The 18,493-nt window shown below is 46.4% G+C and overlaps 1 protein-coding gene across 5 annotated transcripts in view; it reads right to left on the bottom strand.

The window, feature by feature from the left end:
• Positions 1–418: 418 nt before the first annotated feature.
• Positions 419–18,493, bottom strand: part of AGBL2 (AGBL carboxypeptidase 2) — a 40,245-nt gene continuing 22,170 nt past the window's right edge. For 3 of the 5 annotated variants that reach the window (XM_057695155.1, XM_057695156.1, XM_057695157.1), the window contains 9 exons: positions 15,871–16,653; positions 14,100–14,256; positions 11,928–12,054; positions 11,204–11,304; positions 10,026–10,156; positions 6,704–6,770; positions 5,565–5,681; positions 4,960–5,076; positions 419–1,371 (listed from right to left, as the gene is read on the bottom strand). In XM_057695155.1, the coding sequence (XP_057551138.1) occupies positions 1,198–1,371; positions 4,960–5,076; positions 5,565–5,681; positions 6,704–6,770; positions 10,026–10,156; positions 11,204–11,304; positions 11,928–12,054; positions 14,100–14,256; positions 15,871–16,653 (1,774 nt within the window). In that variant the 3' untranslated portion in view covers positions 419–1,197. Of the gene's footprint in view, positions 1,372–2,880; positions 2,971–4,959; positions 5,077–5,564; positions 5,682–6,703; positions 6,771–10,025; positions 10,157–11,203; positions 11,305–11,927; positions 12,055–14,099; positions 14,257–15,870; positions 16,654–18,493 lie in introns of those variants that run through there. The other 2 variants (XM_057695159.1, XM_057695158.1) reach the window with 2 other exon arrangements.

Raw genomic sequence — 18,493 nt, 5'->3', positions numbered from 1 at the left:
GTTTAAAAGGGACAACAAAAAACTTTTGGGCTTCCCTGGTGGCGCAGTGGTTAAGAATCCGCCTGCCAATGCAGGGGACGTGGGTTTGAGCCCTGGTCTGGGAAGATCCCACATGCTGCAGAGCAACTAAGCCCGTGCGCCACAACTACTGAGCCTGCGCTCTAGAGCCCATGAGCCACAACTACTGAGCCCACGTGCTATGACTACTGAAGCCCATGCACCTAGAGCCCGTGCTCCACAACTACGGAGCCTGTGCTCTAGAGCCCATGCTCTGCAACAAGAGAAGCCACCACAATGAGAAGCCTGTGCACAACAACAAAGAGTAACCCCTGCCTCACCACAACTAGAGAAAGCCCACACACAGCAACAAGACCCAATGCAGCCAATGAATAATAAATAAATTAATTAATTTAAAAAAAAATACTAGGAAACTTTCAATCCAATGTGAAAGGAAGTAGGTAAAGTCAAAGCAGGAGGCCTGGCATGACCTGGAATGATCCTTGTTTAACATGACTCCAGCACATTGACATGACAGGCTGTAGTCAGCAGATGGTGTTTGGTGCTTGCGAGGGAGAGAAAACCTAAAATATCTATTCACACCAGATTACACAGTTAACCAATCAAAGGGAACAATCTGTGGGCAAGAAAGAATTTTAATCAATGGGTTAAAAAGCTTACGTAACGGTGCTGGACATTATATACGCAGCACTGCCTTCCAGGTATGTGGGAGCACCTTGCCCTGCGCAAACCTGATATACCCTGTCAGACTGATCATTCATCGCTAGAAAGCTTTGACACAAGACTGTTTAACATAGAAAACTCCCAGAATAGGTTTAAAATAGAGTGTGCGCTTTTAAAATTGATTTGCACATAATTTTAGAAAGAATATCTATTGGTAAAAGTGAGGTATATCTATGTTGTAGTTTCATGAGCACACACTTCAATTTCTGACAAGGGAAGCTTCTGGATACGTTACAATAAAATTTCATTTTATGAAAAAATAATTAAATTCGTGAGGTATGCACGCTGAGAGCACGCACATGGTCTAAGCACCCAGGGTGAGGACAGTGCGTGATGAACACGCAGCACAGAAATCCACAAGTGAACGCAGTTCCCGAGCATACAAATCCCTTCCTTACGAAACTCGTCTAACCCAAAACACAGCAAGAACGAGCCTGTGAGGCGTGGCCCGGGCACCTATGGGTAGGTGTACACGTGCAAGGATGGGTATACCACCGCAGCTGTGCGGCTTCCCTTCGGGGCAGGATATCTGCTCCTGGACCAGTGCGGCGTCACGTCTGGAGCGGGCTCTTGGCTGGGGTCTGTGCTTCTCTTTGGAGAGCCCGATACTGTAAATCCTGGCTTTTCTCTCTGTGCAAACAAGATACAAAGTTGAATCACTTTATGCTGCAATTCCTAAAGCTACAGTTAGGGTTGGGGCTGGTTTTACAAGCAGTTAGTGAGAAGTATTTGCACTTCCCCTCAAACAGCTGACATTGTTACAGAGCAGAGGTGAATCAAGCCTTTGTCCTAGTCCTTGAGATAGCCAAAGACAGGCCCACAGGCAATATTCTAACTATTCTAGCTGCCCTGAGAAGTTCAGGGACTGCATTTCATAAGCTCTTTAGAAACATTACACAAAGGAAGAGAAGAGCTTAATTTTTAAGGTGGGAGACTGCCCCCTTTTTAAAACTCTGCTTGTCCAACCTGCCATGGAAGTTAAATGCCTACATCTGTTACAGAAACATTAAACTAGGAATTTAAAGAAAATGAAGTAAAAGTAAAGGTTTGGATGGCATTTGTCCACTATATTGGGTTTACCTGAATCCCTAGGTACATATCACAGCCTAACTAGCAAGTTGCAGTGGTAGGATACGGTTTTAGCCCCTGCAGACATCTTGCAGTGGACGCTGTGTGAGGCAAGAGGACAGTCTTCACACACCAGTGTGTCAGGACAGTATCCTCTTTCACTGGACCTGGTCTACACCTCTCTTTTCACTGCTTTGCTTCTGTTATATCATGGTGGTTGGACTGACGACCTTCTTACACTCGTGGAGGATCATGGCCTTAAAGGAGGGCTCAAGTCATACAGTCCTCAAAGGGCTCCACACACAGTAGTTTCTCTGTAAGATACTGACGGTAAATGAGAGCCTCATCCTGAGAATTCCCAAGCAGCAGACTCGGGAAGCCGGCAGGCATCCATTCTATACCTAGTACACCTCGTAATCCAGTGGCCCTCAGTCTTTGCTCCACCCGGACACACGCGAGCAGCACTTTCCCAGACACAAGCAGGGCTTTCTGGACCACAGCTGACCAGCTATTTCCCTACCTCTTTTTCCTCCCTCTCAGGAGAGAACATGCAAGTGCAAGTGAGCAAGAGAGATGTTATCACAGGGATAACTATGAACTCCCTCGAACTTGGTATTTCAGAGCAGCGGGTCGGTCACAAACTTGGGTACCTCGTGATCGCTGTCACACGGGCGTGAGGCACGCCGCACAACTGACGGCAGCACCCTGGTGTGTTGCTACCCTCTCTCAGGGTTGAGAACCACTGTGTCCACTCTCGCTTTTACCTGAAATGTTGCCATGGAGTTACAAAAGATGAGCTGGCGTTCACTGAAATGAAACTAAATTCTCCACGGCACGCTTTCAGCTCTGTGTGGGCTTCCGCGGTCCTGTGGCACCTTGTGGGCTGTGCCCCCGGCTGAGCAGGCGGTTTGCAGCCTGAGGGTGCAAACTACCTTAGAAGTTCGCCTCAGCAGAACAAATCCAAGAAAGTGACACTGCGTGGACGGTGGATCACTATCCCTCCAAATCATATAATACGTTGGAAAGATAAATTAATTGCTGGCATGTGCATACAAACGCCAGGTGAGATACCTGCATTCTCTCTCTATTCTCAGTCACAATCAAGGTGGTCATGTTTGATGGGCCCGGAGAGGCGCCTTTGTCTCTTCCATTTAACTGTGGCTGAAACAAACGAACACACCCTCACTACATTTCCCTCTTGGACAAGTGTGATTATATAAAACACACAGAGCACTTTCCATTCTTGCACGTTGATTCCTTATGCTACTCTAGCACGAAAAGAGAGGCAGAACACAAACAAAGAGTAACCTGAAGAAAGAAGGAAGCGAATCCTTACTGAACGCCTACCATGTGGCAGGCACTTCACACGCGGTTTCACATCAAATATCCCCAGTGACCTTGGGGTGCAGATATTATCACCCCCGCACTTCAGATGCAGAAACTGAGCCCCTGGGTGGTTAAGCGGCGCACAGGGAACTACACAGTGGGGCTGGAAGGCGAACTCAAGACAGACGCCACGGCTGTGCTCTCGCCACCGTCACTCCAGACACTGAACGGCCCTCCACGCCCGACGGCGACGGCCGTGCTCTGTGCGGGCTCCTCGGTGTCCTGTGGGGCCTCACTCTATCGCCCTCGACCACGGGGCGGCCTTCCGCACGAGGAGGGCCTCACGCACCCTATGTGGCTCCTGTTGTACCCAAACCTCTTTTTATGCAGGGAAGAATCAAGGGTTTTATAGCCTTACTCCAAAGTACTAAAAGTTGGGTGAACTCGTCTCCTCTCTTTCCTGCTGCACCCTGCTCTGTGTGTAACTTCCTGCTTCCTTGTTAAAATCCCCAGCAGACGCTAAGGTCCCTGAGGCAGGGACAGTATTTTGTTCAATGCGGCATCCCCAGCATCCAGCAGACGGCCTGGCATGTCGTCGTTACACAATTCAGTTTGCTGAGTGGATGGATGGATGGTAAAGCAGCCTGCTCTTGTGTTCTAGGTATAAAGTCACAGTTCACCAGTATGTGCTATCAGAGTCCAGTGGTGTCTAATCCAACGCAGTGTCAGTGTCCCCACCGATTTTAATGTTCCCCTGCTCCCAGTGGCACTGACAGTAAGGGTGACAGAGGGCTACTGCACCTTCATCCTGTGGGAGAGACGTACTAACTGGAAAAATCAGAGAACCTGTGTGACAAAGAATCAAGAATGGAGCAGAACAGAGAGCCCAGGAATGAACTCACGCACACGCAGTCAATTTTTAACACAGGAGCCAAAAGTAAACCACAGGGAAAAGACTGTATCCTTAATAAACGGTGTTAGGAAAATGAGACATTCACAGGCAAAAGAATGAAACTGTACCCCTATCTTACACCACACACACAAAAGTCAACCCAAAATGGATTAAAAATTTAAACTTAAGACCCCAAACTGTAAAACTTTTAGAAGAAAACATAGGCGGTAAATGCCTTGACATTGACAATGATTTTTTGGATTTGACATCAAAAGCAAAGACAACAAAAGCAAAAATAAAAAAGCGAGACTAAAACTGAAAAGCTTTGGCACAGCAAAGGAAACAATCAATAAAAGGAAAAGATAACCTGTGAATGGCAGGAAATACTTGCAAACAATCTAATTCGGCCTTAAAAGGAAGGCAATGCTGCCATTCGCAGCAAAATGGATAAACATGGATGGAGGGCATCATGTGACCGAGATGGGCCAGACAAGGACAGACACTCCTGGTATCACTCACACGGGGGACCTGAAAACAGCAAGAATCAAACTCACAGAAACAGAGAGCAGGATGGTGGGTGCTGCCCGCTGGGGGGGCCGGGAGGAGAGGGAGGCGCTGGGGGGGCCGGGAGGAGAGGGAGAGGGTGGTAAAAGGATACAAACTCTCCGTTATGAGATGAACGAGGCCTGAAGGTCACCCCCTAGAGCGTGGTGCCTGTGGCTGATACTACCGTGCTGTATACTTTAAATTTGCTAACAGAGTAAGACTTAAGAGTTCTCAGGGAAAAAAAGGTAAATATTTGAGGTGATGGATGTGTTCATTAACTAAACAGTGTTAATTATTAGTGTTAACTAAATGAATTAACTAGTGCTAAAAAGGTTTTTAATAAACTTTCCACGAGCGAGTAAAAAAAAGTCAAGTGAACATACTACCTCATTCAACCTTGGTTTTTCATTTTTCATCACTGAAGAACTTGTATTCTCTGAATTTTGGAAAAAAGCAGGCTGCTTTTGCAGAGTAGAGGCAAACCTTGCCCTTTCCTGGAAGGACTGCAAAGAGAATATTTTTCAATGGCTCTATTACAATGAATCTACTCGTAACGGACCCAATTCACCCACAAGTAAACCTCCCCCCTCTGAAAGCGTTTCCGCCGGTAGAAAGCAGGGGGTGCCGTGGGGGTGTGGCAGCTCGGAAGGAGGCATCCAAGGGTCCTGAGCCCGGGCCAGGCCTGAGCTCTCAGCCACTCAGCGACGCGCACTAGTTCTGGCCACTGTTTTCTGTCACGACCTCCTTCCTCTGGAGGCCCAGACCTGGTGGAAGCCCAGACTTGCTGTGCTGGAGGGCAGGGGAGGGCTTGGGGGCCAAGCTGCAATCTGCTCAGGGACGCCCAGAGGACCCGTGGGAGAGTTCTGAAACCCACACAGAAAACGTCCCCTGCCCATTCCCTCTCTGGTGTAGAGTAAACCTTAGCTCTCTGTCCCGCTCCCTCTGAAGAAGACTGACGGGACAGGAGAAGCAGGCAGCACAGCTTTCTTACTTCTGTTAACGGTGACTCCTGCATCAAATTATTTTCCTGATACGGTTTATTTCGCTGTTTCCTAGACTGAAGTGGCTTCCTTTTTTTCTTCTTATACATCTTCTTCTTGTGATTCAACTATTCCAGAAAGTACAGAGAAATTAGCCAGTGAGGATTCCAAAGGTACGCCCACCCACACATAGCACTCTTTTCACATAACACTCAAGACACAATGGCGAGTCCCGTATGCAGGCCCTCACAGTGTTTAATTGTTGTTGGTTTAGAGAATCAAAAAACAGTTCAGCTACCTCACTACCAGAGACCCCTCCCCACGTAACACTGCCCAAATCCCCATTATAGATATACTGCCAAAGGGACACCTATACCAATGACCAAGTATCTGTGGTGTAAACTGTGAAAGCACAGCACTTAGGGCATATTGGCAGGCACAGATAACACTGACTAGATGTGTGCTTAATAGATGCGGTCTGGGTGTTACCACAGGGCAGCTTTACTAACTAAGCAAATGAAGCTCAGGACTAATTTTCCAGGTGCCTGTGGTGGCTGAAGCTTATATGAATGCCACTGTAGGTCCAGCTGAAGAAATCGTAGGGTCCAGTCTGACATGGCTGGCTCTCCTGACACAGCCTGAAACTCACCCTATGATGAAGACATTTCTTAACACACCTAGGAAATCAGGTGCATAGTGAATCACAACAAATATTTTCCTAAAGCTCTTATATCATCTGTGTAAAAAAAAGTCTGTTAATAGATGGGGCAGAAAAAATTACTTAACACATGGAAATAGAGAAAAACTACCTAAGACCGTGTAAATAAAGAAATGCTTTTTGAAAGTATGGGTCATTTTTAACAACCTCTATCTCTTAACGTGGCTTTCACTTTAGTTAAACTTCCCCCCCACTTTTAGTTAACTTTGGAATAAACATGGAGTCCTCATATTGCCCCCCTCCCCTAGATTTAAAAAAGAAAGTTATAAACGACAAAATGAAAGACTCCAGGGCGGGGTAACCAGTTAGGATGCTATTGTTATGTTTTCTGCAGATCTTAGGGTAGTTGAAAATTCTTCTGAATTATCCAGTAGTGTCATGCTTTTTTTTAGGCTGCTACTTCCTGGGTGTTAAGAGTCTCTATAATCTCACCTCATCTGCTATGTTCAGTAGGTGAACAGGGAGACCATCTGAGAGAGAGCTGTCAGAACCACTGGTGCTGTTTCCAAAAGGGAAGGAAAAAGGGAAATACCTGTTATTAATGTCTGGGACGTATAACATTTACCAGACCAGCGGCATGGGATTAGGACACCTAGTCTGCTATTTGCCCGCACTGTCTGTGTTTCAATCACTAAGAATTCTTGACAAGCATATCCATTCACTCACTCTGAAGACCTACTGCATGCCAGGCAGCGCACCAGGCAGAGGCAGCAGAGATGAACCGTGTGGCAAAAGAGATACCAGCCAGATGGGCAGAGCTGCGCTTGGCAGTGACCGTGAGAGGCTGCGGGATTCTTACTGAGCATCCCCAGAGAGCAGCAGACGACTGGGATGTGTCTGAAGGCAGGGCTCTGTCTCGTTCGTGCCTGTCTAGCCACTACCCGTTCAGAGAGCAAGGATCTGACTAGGTACTCTTTTAAAATGTGTGCAATATACAAGTACATGTGTATGTATATATACATATAATAACAAGGAATCTGTAGGTCAGAGATTAGGAGAATTACTTTTATCAACCCAACTCCCCCTTCAAAAGTTTTGGGTGCCTGTCTAGACTGATCTGAAGTCCTCCCCACAAACTGTGCCCTCCCCTTTGCTTCAAAGGCTGGGATGAATAAGGACGCGAAATATCCATCCTTTCTGCCTTCATCACGTCCTTTGCTTCTCTGTCACATTATGTTTTCCCCTTTCTTGGGGTGTGGTTGGCTAGAACTGAAAGCTGTGCTCTATGACACGTCCTCCATATATAAAAAAGTCTTAGGCCCAAAACTCAGTCTCCTGGGAAAAGACAGCATTTCAAGCCATTCCTCTGCTCAGCCCTTTCATTCTGTTTCCGCTCCCGCTCCCTCCGTCAGTGCACAATGAGCAGCCCCACAGCAAGGCAGCGGGAAGAAAGCCCTCTCTTTTCTGATCTAATTCCCAACTCGCTGTTCTCACAAGGCTTTTCCAGTCTGAGGAGCAGCCTTTGAGGCCACTAGATAATAGCCTCTGAAGTCCTTTTCAGAGATAACAGAAAACTTTAACAAATGGGATAAAAGCATTAGATGCAATTGATGCCCCATAAGATGTCGAAAACTGCGTATGTGCACACGGAGCAAATTCAAACAGGCCTTGCACACGCAGTCTGCTTCTCCCTGTCATGGTGCGAATGCAGGTGGAGCCGCACAGAGGCTGGTAGGTTGGGTTCAATAATTCTTAACTAAATGCATCAGAGTCTCCCTGCTGAGCCCGTCAGAATGCAGTCAAGATACTTCTGGGTTGGTCCCCCTGGGCCCTATATGTATGAGTTGATGCGTGGGGGGCATTTTGCTTTTGAGGTTGAAAATGAAGAGGGTTTGGTGCAGTGCTCCGGGGAGTCAGGCAGAGGTGAATGGGACATCCTACCTGGCCTGATGGTCTGGTTTCAGGCTCCTAAAGAGAAACCTGGCAGACTCCGCCAGCATAACTACTTCAGGGCCCAGAGTCAATGTGCTAACAGAGTGGGTGGGCGAGCCGTCCCCTCCCCAATGTCCCCCACAGACTACAGGGAAGCCTCTAGCAGAAGGCCGCCATGCCCAGCCCAGAAACCTTCTGAGTGAGGGCAGCTGGGGCAGTAAGCTGGAGCAGAAGGTATGCTGGCACACCTGTGAAATGTCCCCCAACCTGGGGGCTTCCTAAAATAGCTGTGGAGGCTGTGAGAGCTGGGCGCAAGATCCTACATGCTAAATGAACTCAACACATATTTACTGAGCTCTCCCGATGTGCCAGGCACTGCTCTAGGTGAATGAGATACGGAGGTGAACAAAACAAAGACCTCTGACCTTGTGGAACGTACATCCTAGCAGGGGAGACAGGCAATAAATAGACACGACAAAGACATAAGTGATATAGAATGACACGAATGATACAGAAGGTGATAAGATGCTATAGAAAAAAGCAGAGCATGTAGAGGGGATGAGGAATGGCAGGAGGGTGAAGGCGGGGAGCAAGCTGCAACATTAGAGTAATGAGGGTAGGCCACACTGAAAAAGCTGATGTTCAAGCAAAGACTTCAGGGCAGTGAAGGAATTAGCCTTGTGAATATCTGGGGGAAGAGCAGTCAGAACTGCCACTGCAAAGGCCCTGAGGCAGGAGAGGGCCCGGCAAGTCTGAGAAAGAGAGGCGAGGCCAGTGTCGCTGTAGCAGTGTGTGAGAGGGTGAGGGCGGAGGTCACAGAGTATCAGATGGCTAGGTCCTACAGCCTTGTAGGCCCCTGTACAGTCCTTGACTTTGTATCTGAGTGAAGTGCTAGAGCCACTGAGGTGTTTTAACCAGAGGAATGACGTGATCTGATTTACTTTAAAAGAATCACTCTCCTGGTTTTCTTTTGGCCACGCGGGTCCCTTCTTAGTCTCATTTGCTGGCTCCTCCCTGTCTCTTCCACCTCTTACAGCTGTGGTACCCAGTTCAGACTCAGGCCTCTCCTTTACGTGCACTTACTCCCTTGGGATATCAGCCACACTTAAGGTTTAAATATCATCTCTCCATGATGATGCTCTCCACTGAGACTCTAGACTCACACATCCAGATGCCTATTCCACATCCCCATGTCTACTGGACATCTCAAACCGAACATGCCTGACAGTAAGTTCCTGGTCTTCACCAAGCCCCTAACCTATTCCACCCCTTCATCCTCCCCAGCTCAGTTAAAGGCAACTCCATCCAACCAATTATGCAGTCATTCTTTCTTTCTTTCTCTCATGCCCCATATCCAATCCGTAAACAAATCTTAATGTCTGAAATTTCAAAATATATCTAGAATCCAACACCCTCAAGCACCACCACCCTTCTTCTGTATTATTGCCAGAGCCTCCTAATGAGTGTCCTGCTTAGACCTTTCCTCTTTACAATCTCTTTTCCACAAAGCAGCCCCAGTATCCCTACTGAAATTAATATCTAAGTCAGGTCACAAAACTTCGCTACTTAAAACCTTCCAAAGGCCTTCCATCTCCCTTGGAGTAAAAGACAAAGGCTTCACAATTGCCTACAAGGCCCCTCACAAACTCCCTGCCCATCTCTCTAACCCGGTCTAGAGACTAGAAAAGAGGCTCTCAGAGATCAGGCACTCGATACATAGTTGCTGAAGGAATGAAGTGCATTTAAGTAGGCAGTGATTTATCCAATATTTTAGACTGAGGTTCAAAACCAACAAAACAACAGAGCAAGCAAGACCATAATGATAAAAACAAAAACAAAAAACAGAACCTCTCCGGTTTTCCTTTGAAATTAAGTTTGTTACCTGGATTCAATGTCAGACAAAGAGATGTCACTCCAGCCTCCTTCTAAATCCATATCTTGTCCCAGTTCTTTGAATTTCTTATGGATTTCCTGTTGTAAGACCTCTTTAAGCTCTGCTAGACACTGCATGAACTGTGGAAGTGAAAAAAAAACACTATTTTTGATTATTCATTTATTTATTCATCAGATATTTACTAAATATACGCTGACAGGCACTTTATTGCTGGGGACATAAAGAGGAGTCAGCTGTAACCTCTGCTACTAAGGACATGTGAACAATAAGTTACATGAGCTGTAGGAACAGACAGAAGCATTTTTAGGGCAGAATATCAATGAACTCTGCTTTAGTCACTTTTCCCTGACTAAAGCAATAATAAACTTCTTGAACAATGCAAAGGTCGGATTAATTTTATTTTTTTGAGTAGCAGGGAAGGAAAAGCTAGAATGGAGTTGTTCAGATTTTGGTCTATGGCAAATCTGATATAACAGGCCTTATGTTGAGGTCAAATTCTGCTTTATGTATTTTTTATTCAACAGTTGCATCCAGAGTGGTGCATGTCACATGTTTCCAGGGCTGACAGCTCAGAGGGGGTATGAAACATGAGTTAGAAACCATGACTACAGGCTCCCTTTTAAGAGGTTGAACGAGAAAGGGAAATAGAAATAATCTCCCAGAAAAACAAGACGAAAGGAAGCCTCTGTTTGTGATTTAGGATGGGGGCAGCTTGAGAACATCTGTGGTTGAGGGGAAGAAGAACAGGAGAGAACTGAGGGCACAGAAAAGAGAGGAGGTAACTGAGGCAAGACCTCAGGGAGGCCACGGGGGCGCTGGCAAGTGCTCGAAGGGCAGCGATAGTTTTGGAGAAGAGAAAGGACATCTGGTTTTCTGAAATAGGAGAAAGGGAAGTAAGAATTGGTGCTGCCACAGGTAAGCCTAGAAGTGAGGGAGAGGTGTGCTGAAGGGAAGCTGGCGCAACACCCTCTGTTCTTGGGGAAGTATAAGGTCTTACAGTTTGCTGAAGCGTGCAGGCTGGGAGCTTTCTTATTTTCGATTGTAAAAACTTGAGAAAAATATTAAGAGGAAAATAAAGATCACCTGTAATCCCACTGGACTGACTTTGGACCCGTGTGAAAATGATCACAGTATCATCACCACAGTTCTTGAAACCCCATTTTTACCTTGGTTTGGTCAGGATCACAGAAGTCCAGAAGGGTGTCACAGACATGATAACCAAGGGACTTTAGATCCTCAGTGGTAAAGTGAGTGTCTCTTTTATTGCCTGGGAAAAAATCCATAACACTTCTTATTAAATCTTAATGAGCAAACGCAATCTCATTTTATGACTATCTCATTAAAAATACCACCTCTGAGGGGGGAGTCAAGGAAGGGAGGGAATATGGGGATATGTGTATAAAAACAGATGATTGAACTTGGTGTACCCCCCCCCCAAAAAAAAAAAAATACCACCTCTGATTGTAGAATATTACGCTTCTGGACGGGGTCTCTCTCCTTCTAGTTTTAGTTTGATTCAGGAGAATCTTTGACAGTGAACAGGTTTACAATCATGATGGCTACAATCACTGAGGTTTCACTTTGCAGCAGGCACTGTCTCATTAGGTAGTACCTGCATTACAGGTACTGAAGTAGTCGTAGTATTATTGCCAGTTAACGGAAATTCAAGCCCAGATCTGCCTGGTTTCCAGGCCCTGAGCAACCACCATGCTATACTGCCCCATCAAGTATTACATTTCACACTCATATTTTGGGTTCTCAAATTTAACATTAAGGCACAGACGAAAAATCTTCCAGGTCAATTACTTCCGCAGCGTTCAGAGATTTCATCTCCCCGACGCTTGGCGTGGCTCCCCCTCACCGTGCTGGCTTATGTACCAGAGTGCTCACCCAGGGTGGACCCGCCAAAGGTAGACTCCACGGTATAGCTGTTGAGGATTCCCATCCGCCACATCACAACTCGTCCTGTTCCTTCTTTGCACTTTTGGACTTTAAAATTACAACTATGAAAAGAGAACTAAAGAGAAATCCAAACCCTCTCTTAATCATAAATGGGCAAAGGTAAGATGTCTAAAATTCGTTAATACGGTTTAAAAAAAAATGGTTCCCCTGGGTTCTCTATATTACTTCCTAATGTACACTCCATAAAACACTAATTCCAAGGGATGTTAACAGATATTAACAGAGGAAAAAAGGAGTTCTGCTGGTCAGGGAGACGACGGGTTAACAAAGCCCAATAGGCCTCCTCTGCAGGGCTTCTCAGCACATTTCGCATGCTGTAAACTGTGACCCTCCAAAGGGGAGAGGGTATGTCCTGATTTTCATTGCCCCTGAACCCTTCCTCCGTTCCTTCCCCACCTTCCCCAGGGACATTTTGCAGGACTAGGGTTCCTTGAAGGCCTGTCTGGGAAATGCTGGCTTACTTTAGCATTCAAGGCACTAGCCAGCCTTCCTAAGGTTTATTTCCTACCCCTCCCCAACCTAAATCCTTGGATCTAGCTGGATTTATCCTCTGTCTGCGATCTGTGTACGCCTCACGCCTATAATCTCTGCCCAGAACTCTGTCTCTCCCTAACGCTAACACGTCTGGCGTGGAGTTCAATATCCTCCACTGTCTTTCACGACCACCCCAACTCACTCTTTCCTCACCTGGAGTTTAAACATATACTTGACACTTATCCCAACCTATCCTCTTCGGCTGAAAATGCTTTGCAGGTGGAAGGCGCCTCACGGCTGGTGATTTCTAAACTGTGCTCTCTGAAATCCAGGGCTTCTACTGAGGAGCCCTGGGGGCATTCCTGCGGGCGAGGCCTGAGCAGGAGGCAGGACGGGCAGGGTTCTGAGCCCACCACCCCGCTTCCACTAGTGTAGCTCTGCTTTTCATTGTTTTGCATACTAGGTTCTGGATGTGATTTCATTTGAAGAAAAGAGCTCCCTGGAAAAAACAAGGAAGATTAAAAAAAGAAAAAAAAAAAAAAGAAAGGAAAGAAGGGAGGGAAGGATAAAGGGCAGAAGGAAGAAAAGCTTCCTTTTTCTTTCTTTTTTTAACAGATAAAAGTAGCAGATAAAAAATTTTTGTCCTATATCTTTATGTGAGAAAATCTGCAGTCATTTAAATACATCTCTAAATCCAAACGAATCTCTTCTTTCCAATGACAGTTACACTCTGTGTATCTATTTATGATGCTGAAAACCAGGCTCTAAATCAATGCAGACACAACCGTCACAGCTGTCACTCAGCCGACTATTAAAGGCTTTAAGCTGTTTTTGTTAGCCCTTTAATACCTGACAGTTACCCGCGAACTTGTGTCACACACACTTTCCTGTGGAGGCTCTTATAACATGAGCGTTTTGTTTGTCCTTCAATCCTTTCTTCCACTGCCAACCACAGGATGAAAGATGACAGAGAACGCTGCCTGCTAAGAGTTCGAAACTGTGCCTAGGGTAAAGCACCCAGAGCAATTAAAAAAATCATCTTTATTGAGATACGATTCAAATACCATAAAACACAGAGCTTAAGCACACAATTCAGTGGTTTAAATATATTCACAGAGCTGTGCCGCCATGACCACAGCCGGAGTTTAGAAGACTGTCAGAGCCGCGGAAAGAGACCCAGCGCCCCTCGGGAGCAGTCCCTGCTGACGCTGCCCTCCCCTCGCAGCCCCCGGCATCACTAGAGCATCTTCTGTCCGCAGATCTGCCTCTTCTCAACAGCTCATAGCGTGGAATCATACAACACGTGGCCTTCTGCGTCTGGCTTCTTTCACGTCGCATAATGTTTTCAAGGTTCGTCTGAGTCCTAGCACATCAGTACTTAACTCTCTTTACTGCCCAATAACAGCCCATTGGGTGGATACACTGCATTTTATTTCTCTTTTCATTGGCTGATGGACACAGAGTAATTATTAAAGCCACACCTTTTAAATTCTTGAAGTCCAGGTTGCTGGGATTTACCCAAGATAATAAAGAGATACAAAGTGGCAAATCAAACACCGCATATAGGAAGCAATGGATTATTCTTCTCCCTGAGTCCATGGGTGGAAAATTACCTTGTGTGCTTACCTTGTCTGGTGCATTTTTGCTCAGCATTAAAGGAAAGACGCGCTCATGAAGCCAGAACTTGCGATCGCTGTTATTACAGCCATACAGGAAGATATTATTTTTACGGCTGTGGCCATGGAAGTCACAATACAGGAGAACCTCTCTTTCTTCAAGAAGCCTATTGGGGAGGCAAACAAAGGACTCCGTGGATATACAAAGGCATGAGAACAATCAAGGATCCTTTGGAGTCTCTTCCTTAAGCGTGTCTTGTTGATACTTTCCCTCCTAGGAAAATTTCAGGCCGTAATGACCTTCAAAGGACCTTATCCCCAACCTCGGTCCCTGTGGGAAACACGTCACCGGCACGCCTTGCCCCTGCCAGCCAGAGGAACTTGATGGGAAAGTCCTGATGTGGAAAGGGGAGATGGATAGGCCTTGTGTACGCTGACAAGAAAGAGGAGAAAATCGACTGAAAGAACACCCACTCTGGTGCAGACCTGTGGAGAGAGGGAGAGAGGGAGAGAGGGGAAAGAACCAAAGAAAACCTTGGTTTCTGACATTCCAGGGCTAGTTCCTCTAAGACGCAACTCTTCTTTCCCTCCTGATCACGAGGACACCTATTCAGTTTTCCAAACACGGTCACCTGGGACTTCCCAGGAGGTCCAGTGGCTAAGACTCTGCGCTCCCACTGTAGGGGCAGGGGTCCGATCCCTGGTCAGGGAACTAGAACCCACATGCTGCACGGCTCGGCCAGAAAAACAAAAAGAAAAAGAAAAAACAAACATGGTCCCCTTCTCCCTGATGAGGAGGAGGAGGGCAGCAATAATGCCCCACAGGTACAGCGTGCAGGGTGCTGCGCTAAGTAGCTTGATGGATTCTCTCACCCAAGCCTCACAGTGACCACCTGAGGCAGCTATTATTATTCCCATTTTACAGGTAAGAAAGCTGAAGTGCAAAGGGGTGAAATCACTTCCACGGTCACGGAACCAGCCAGTAGTAAAACCAGGTCTCAAACCCAGGCCTGCCTGACGGCAGCATATGCCCTTAGCCCTTCTGCCTACCAACCAAACCCCACTTGCCGCCATTCACACGGCATGGTGAGAAGGTGTGTGCGTCCACATATTCGTCTGTGCTGCAGTTTCACGTCCAATGAAACGGAAGCTCCTTTAAGGTGGGTGCTACTATATCACAGGTTTCAACTACTTTTACACAGGCTTGGAAAACGCATATTGATTTATTATTCTTTTTTTATAAGAGGGAATATAAAATGGTAACAAGGAACTCAGACTCTGCAACCAGAGAACTAATTGTATGACCCTGGGCAAGTTACTTAAACTTTCTGGGCCTTAATCTCCCCATCATGTACAAAATGGGGACATTGATTGTCCCCACCTCACAGGGTGAGTGCGAAGATTAAGTAGGTCACGCATACAGCACTGAGATACTGCCTGTCTCAAATAAGCACTAACTAACTGTTAGGTACTGTTGTTATTATTATTATTACACAAGCCTTATCATGAAGATCTATGAACTCCTTGACTTTTGACCTTTTCCATTCAATCATTTCACTTATAAGTGAAATGCCTCTAGCAGAAATGTCGCAGGTTCAGTTTCAACTCAAAGATAAGATGTGATTTAAAAGTTCAAAAACAAACAAACCCACGTGGCTGCAAAGAGAATGTTAAAGACTGTCCCCAAAGCCATACCCGATTCCTACGCCATGAGAAGAGATCTCACACCACCAGACAGTGCTGACATCACTCAGAGTAAGAGCAACGGATAAAAGCCTCACCTCTTGATCATGTTCCTGGTGTGCCAGATGCAAGGGAAAGACTCCTTCAGAATGGTTTTATAATGCCTGTTCATGTCCCTTCCGGCCAGCGAACACCGGTAATTCCCCACAATCACGCCGTCTGGATTTAACATGGGAACCACTTTGAAGATAAAGATATCTCTGAGGAGCTGGGCATCTGGGGAGCTGCTAAGGATGAAGTCCAAAAAGCCTTTCATCATCCAGGAGCCATTACTTTCCCCAGGGTGCACTCTGGCAGTCAAGACCACAGCTCTCTTTGCGGCTGCCTCTTGAGGGGTCCGGGCTGGGTTGGTGATGGTTAGCAGGTAGACGGTGTTTCCAGCTAGGCTCCTGCATAAAGTTCGGAGTTTGCAGAACTGAGATTGGACAGGGCTGTTCGCCACCGACAGCAGGAAGCATTGCAAGTCAGTGTACGTATATGGGTAAAAGTGTGCAAAGAAGCAAGTGTCCTGGTCATGTGGAAACTGAACGGTCCATGTGAGACAGTAAAAGGGCTGCTGCCCGTCACCCGTGTTGTTCCTATAGTACTTGATTTCATTTCCTTCTCTTCTCCAGCCAATGCTGTGGGTGCTGGCATCCAACTGGGAATACATGAGTGGCTTCAACCCTACAGTATAAAGGCTCTTGGGTTTTAGGAGGTTGACGATGGTGAAGCGATAGGTGACATCTTTTCTGGTGTTCTGAACTCGAAAATAAAACCACTGAGTGTGCTTATTCGTGTACAGGTCAGTTCGCAAGGTGAGTTCATACTCATAGGTGTTTCTGTAATAGGGAAGACAGAAGAATATCTTTGTAACTCCACATGACCCTCAAAAAACAAATTGTTGCAAGAGCACCAGAATTACAACTAACTGCTGAACAATCATCGACGGAAAGACACTGGAACTCACCAAAAAAGACACCCCACATCCAGAGACAAAGGAGAAGACACAATGAGACGGTAGGAGGGGCACAATCGTGTTAAAATCAAATCCCATAAATGCTGGGTGGGTGACTCACAAGCTGGAGAACAGTTATACCACAGAAGTCCACCCACTAAGGTGAGGGTTCTGAGCCCCACATCAGGCTTCCCAACCTGGGAGTCCAGCAACGGGAGGAGGAATCCCCAGAGAATCAGACTCTGAAAGCCAGCGGGATTTGATTGCAGGACGTCCACAGGACTGGGGGAAACAGAGACACCACTCTTGGAGGGCACACAAAAAAATGTGCTCACCAGGACCCAGGGGGAAGGAGCAGTGACCCCATAAGAGACTGAACCACACCTACCTGCTGGCGTTGGAGGGTTGCATGCAGAGGTGGGGGGCAGCTGTGGCTCACCGAGGAGACAGGGGCACTGGGGGCAGGGGTTCTGAGAAGTGCTCATTGGCGTGAACCCTCCCAGAGTCCACCATTAGCCCCACCAAAGAGCCTGTAAGCTCCAGTGCTAAGTAACCTCAGGCCAAACAACCAACAAGGTGGGAACACAGCCCCACCCATTAGCAGACAAGCAGATTAAAGTGTCACTGAGCTCCACCCACCAAATAGGATTAAAGTCTTACTGAGCTCCACCCACCCAGCCCTACCCACCATCAGTCCCTTCCATCAGGAAGTACCCACCAGCCTCCTAGACAGCTTCCTCCACAAGAGGGCAGACAGCAGTATCCAGCAGTATCAGCAGTATTTCGTTCTGTGGAACTGAAAACCACAGCCACAGAAAGACAGAGAAAATGAAAAAGCAGAGGACTTTGTACCAGATGAAGGGACAGGATAAAACCCCAGAAAAACAACGAAATGAAGAGGAGATAGGTACCCTTCCAGAAAAAGAATTCAGAATAATGATGGTGAAGATGATCCAGGACTTTGAAAAAAGACTGGATGCAAAGATGGAAAAGTTTACCAAAGACCTAGAAGAATTAAAGAGCAAACAAACAGAGATATGCAACACAATAACTGAAATGAAAAATACACTAGAAGGAACCAATAGCAGAGTCACTGAGGCAGAAGGGCGCATAAGTGACCTGGAAGACAGAATGGTGATAATCACTGATGCAGAAAAGAATAAAGAAAAAAGAACGAAAAGAACTGAAGACAGCCTAAGAGACCTCTGGGACAATGTTAAATGCAGCACCATTCGCATTACAGGAGTCCCAGAAGGAGAAGAGAGACAGAAAGGACCCGAGAAACTACTGCAAGAGATTATAATTGAGAACTTCCCTAACATGGGAAAGGAAACTGCTACCCAAGTCCAGAAAGTGCAGAGAGTCCCAGGCAGGATAAACCCAAGGAGAAACACGCCAAGACATATAGTAGTCAAATTGACAAAAATGAAAGACAGAGAAAAGTTATTAAAAGCAACAAGAGAAAAACGACAAGTAACATACAAGGGAACTCCCATAAGGGTAACAGCTGATTTCTCAGCAGAAGCTCTGCAAGCCAGAAGGGAGTGGCATGATATATTTCAAGTGATGAAAGGGAAGAACCTACAACCAAGAATACTCTACCCAGCAAGGATCTCATTCAGATTTGACAGAGAAATCAAAAGCTTTACAGACAAGCAACAGCTAAGAGAATTCAGCACCACCAAACCAGCCCTACAACAAATGCTAAAGGAATGTCTCTAAGC

Source organism: Hippopotamus amphibius, chromosome 9 (assembly GCF_030028045.1).
Source record: "Hippopotamus amphibius kiboko isolate mHipAmp2 chromosome 9, mHipAmp2.hap2, whole genome shotgun sequence".
NCBI lineage: Eukaryota > Metazoa > Chordata > Mammalia > Artiodactyla > Hippopotamidae > Hippopotamus > Hippopotamus amphibius.
The sequence above is the reverse complement of the archived record's forward strand: the minus strand, read 5'-3'. Positions and strand labels throughout refer to the sequence as shown.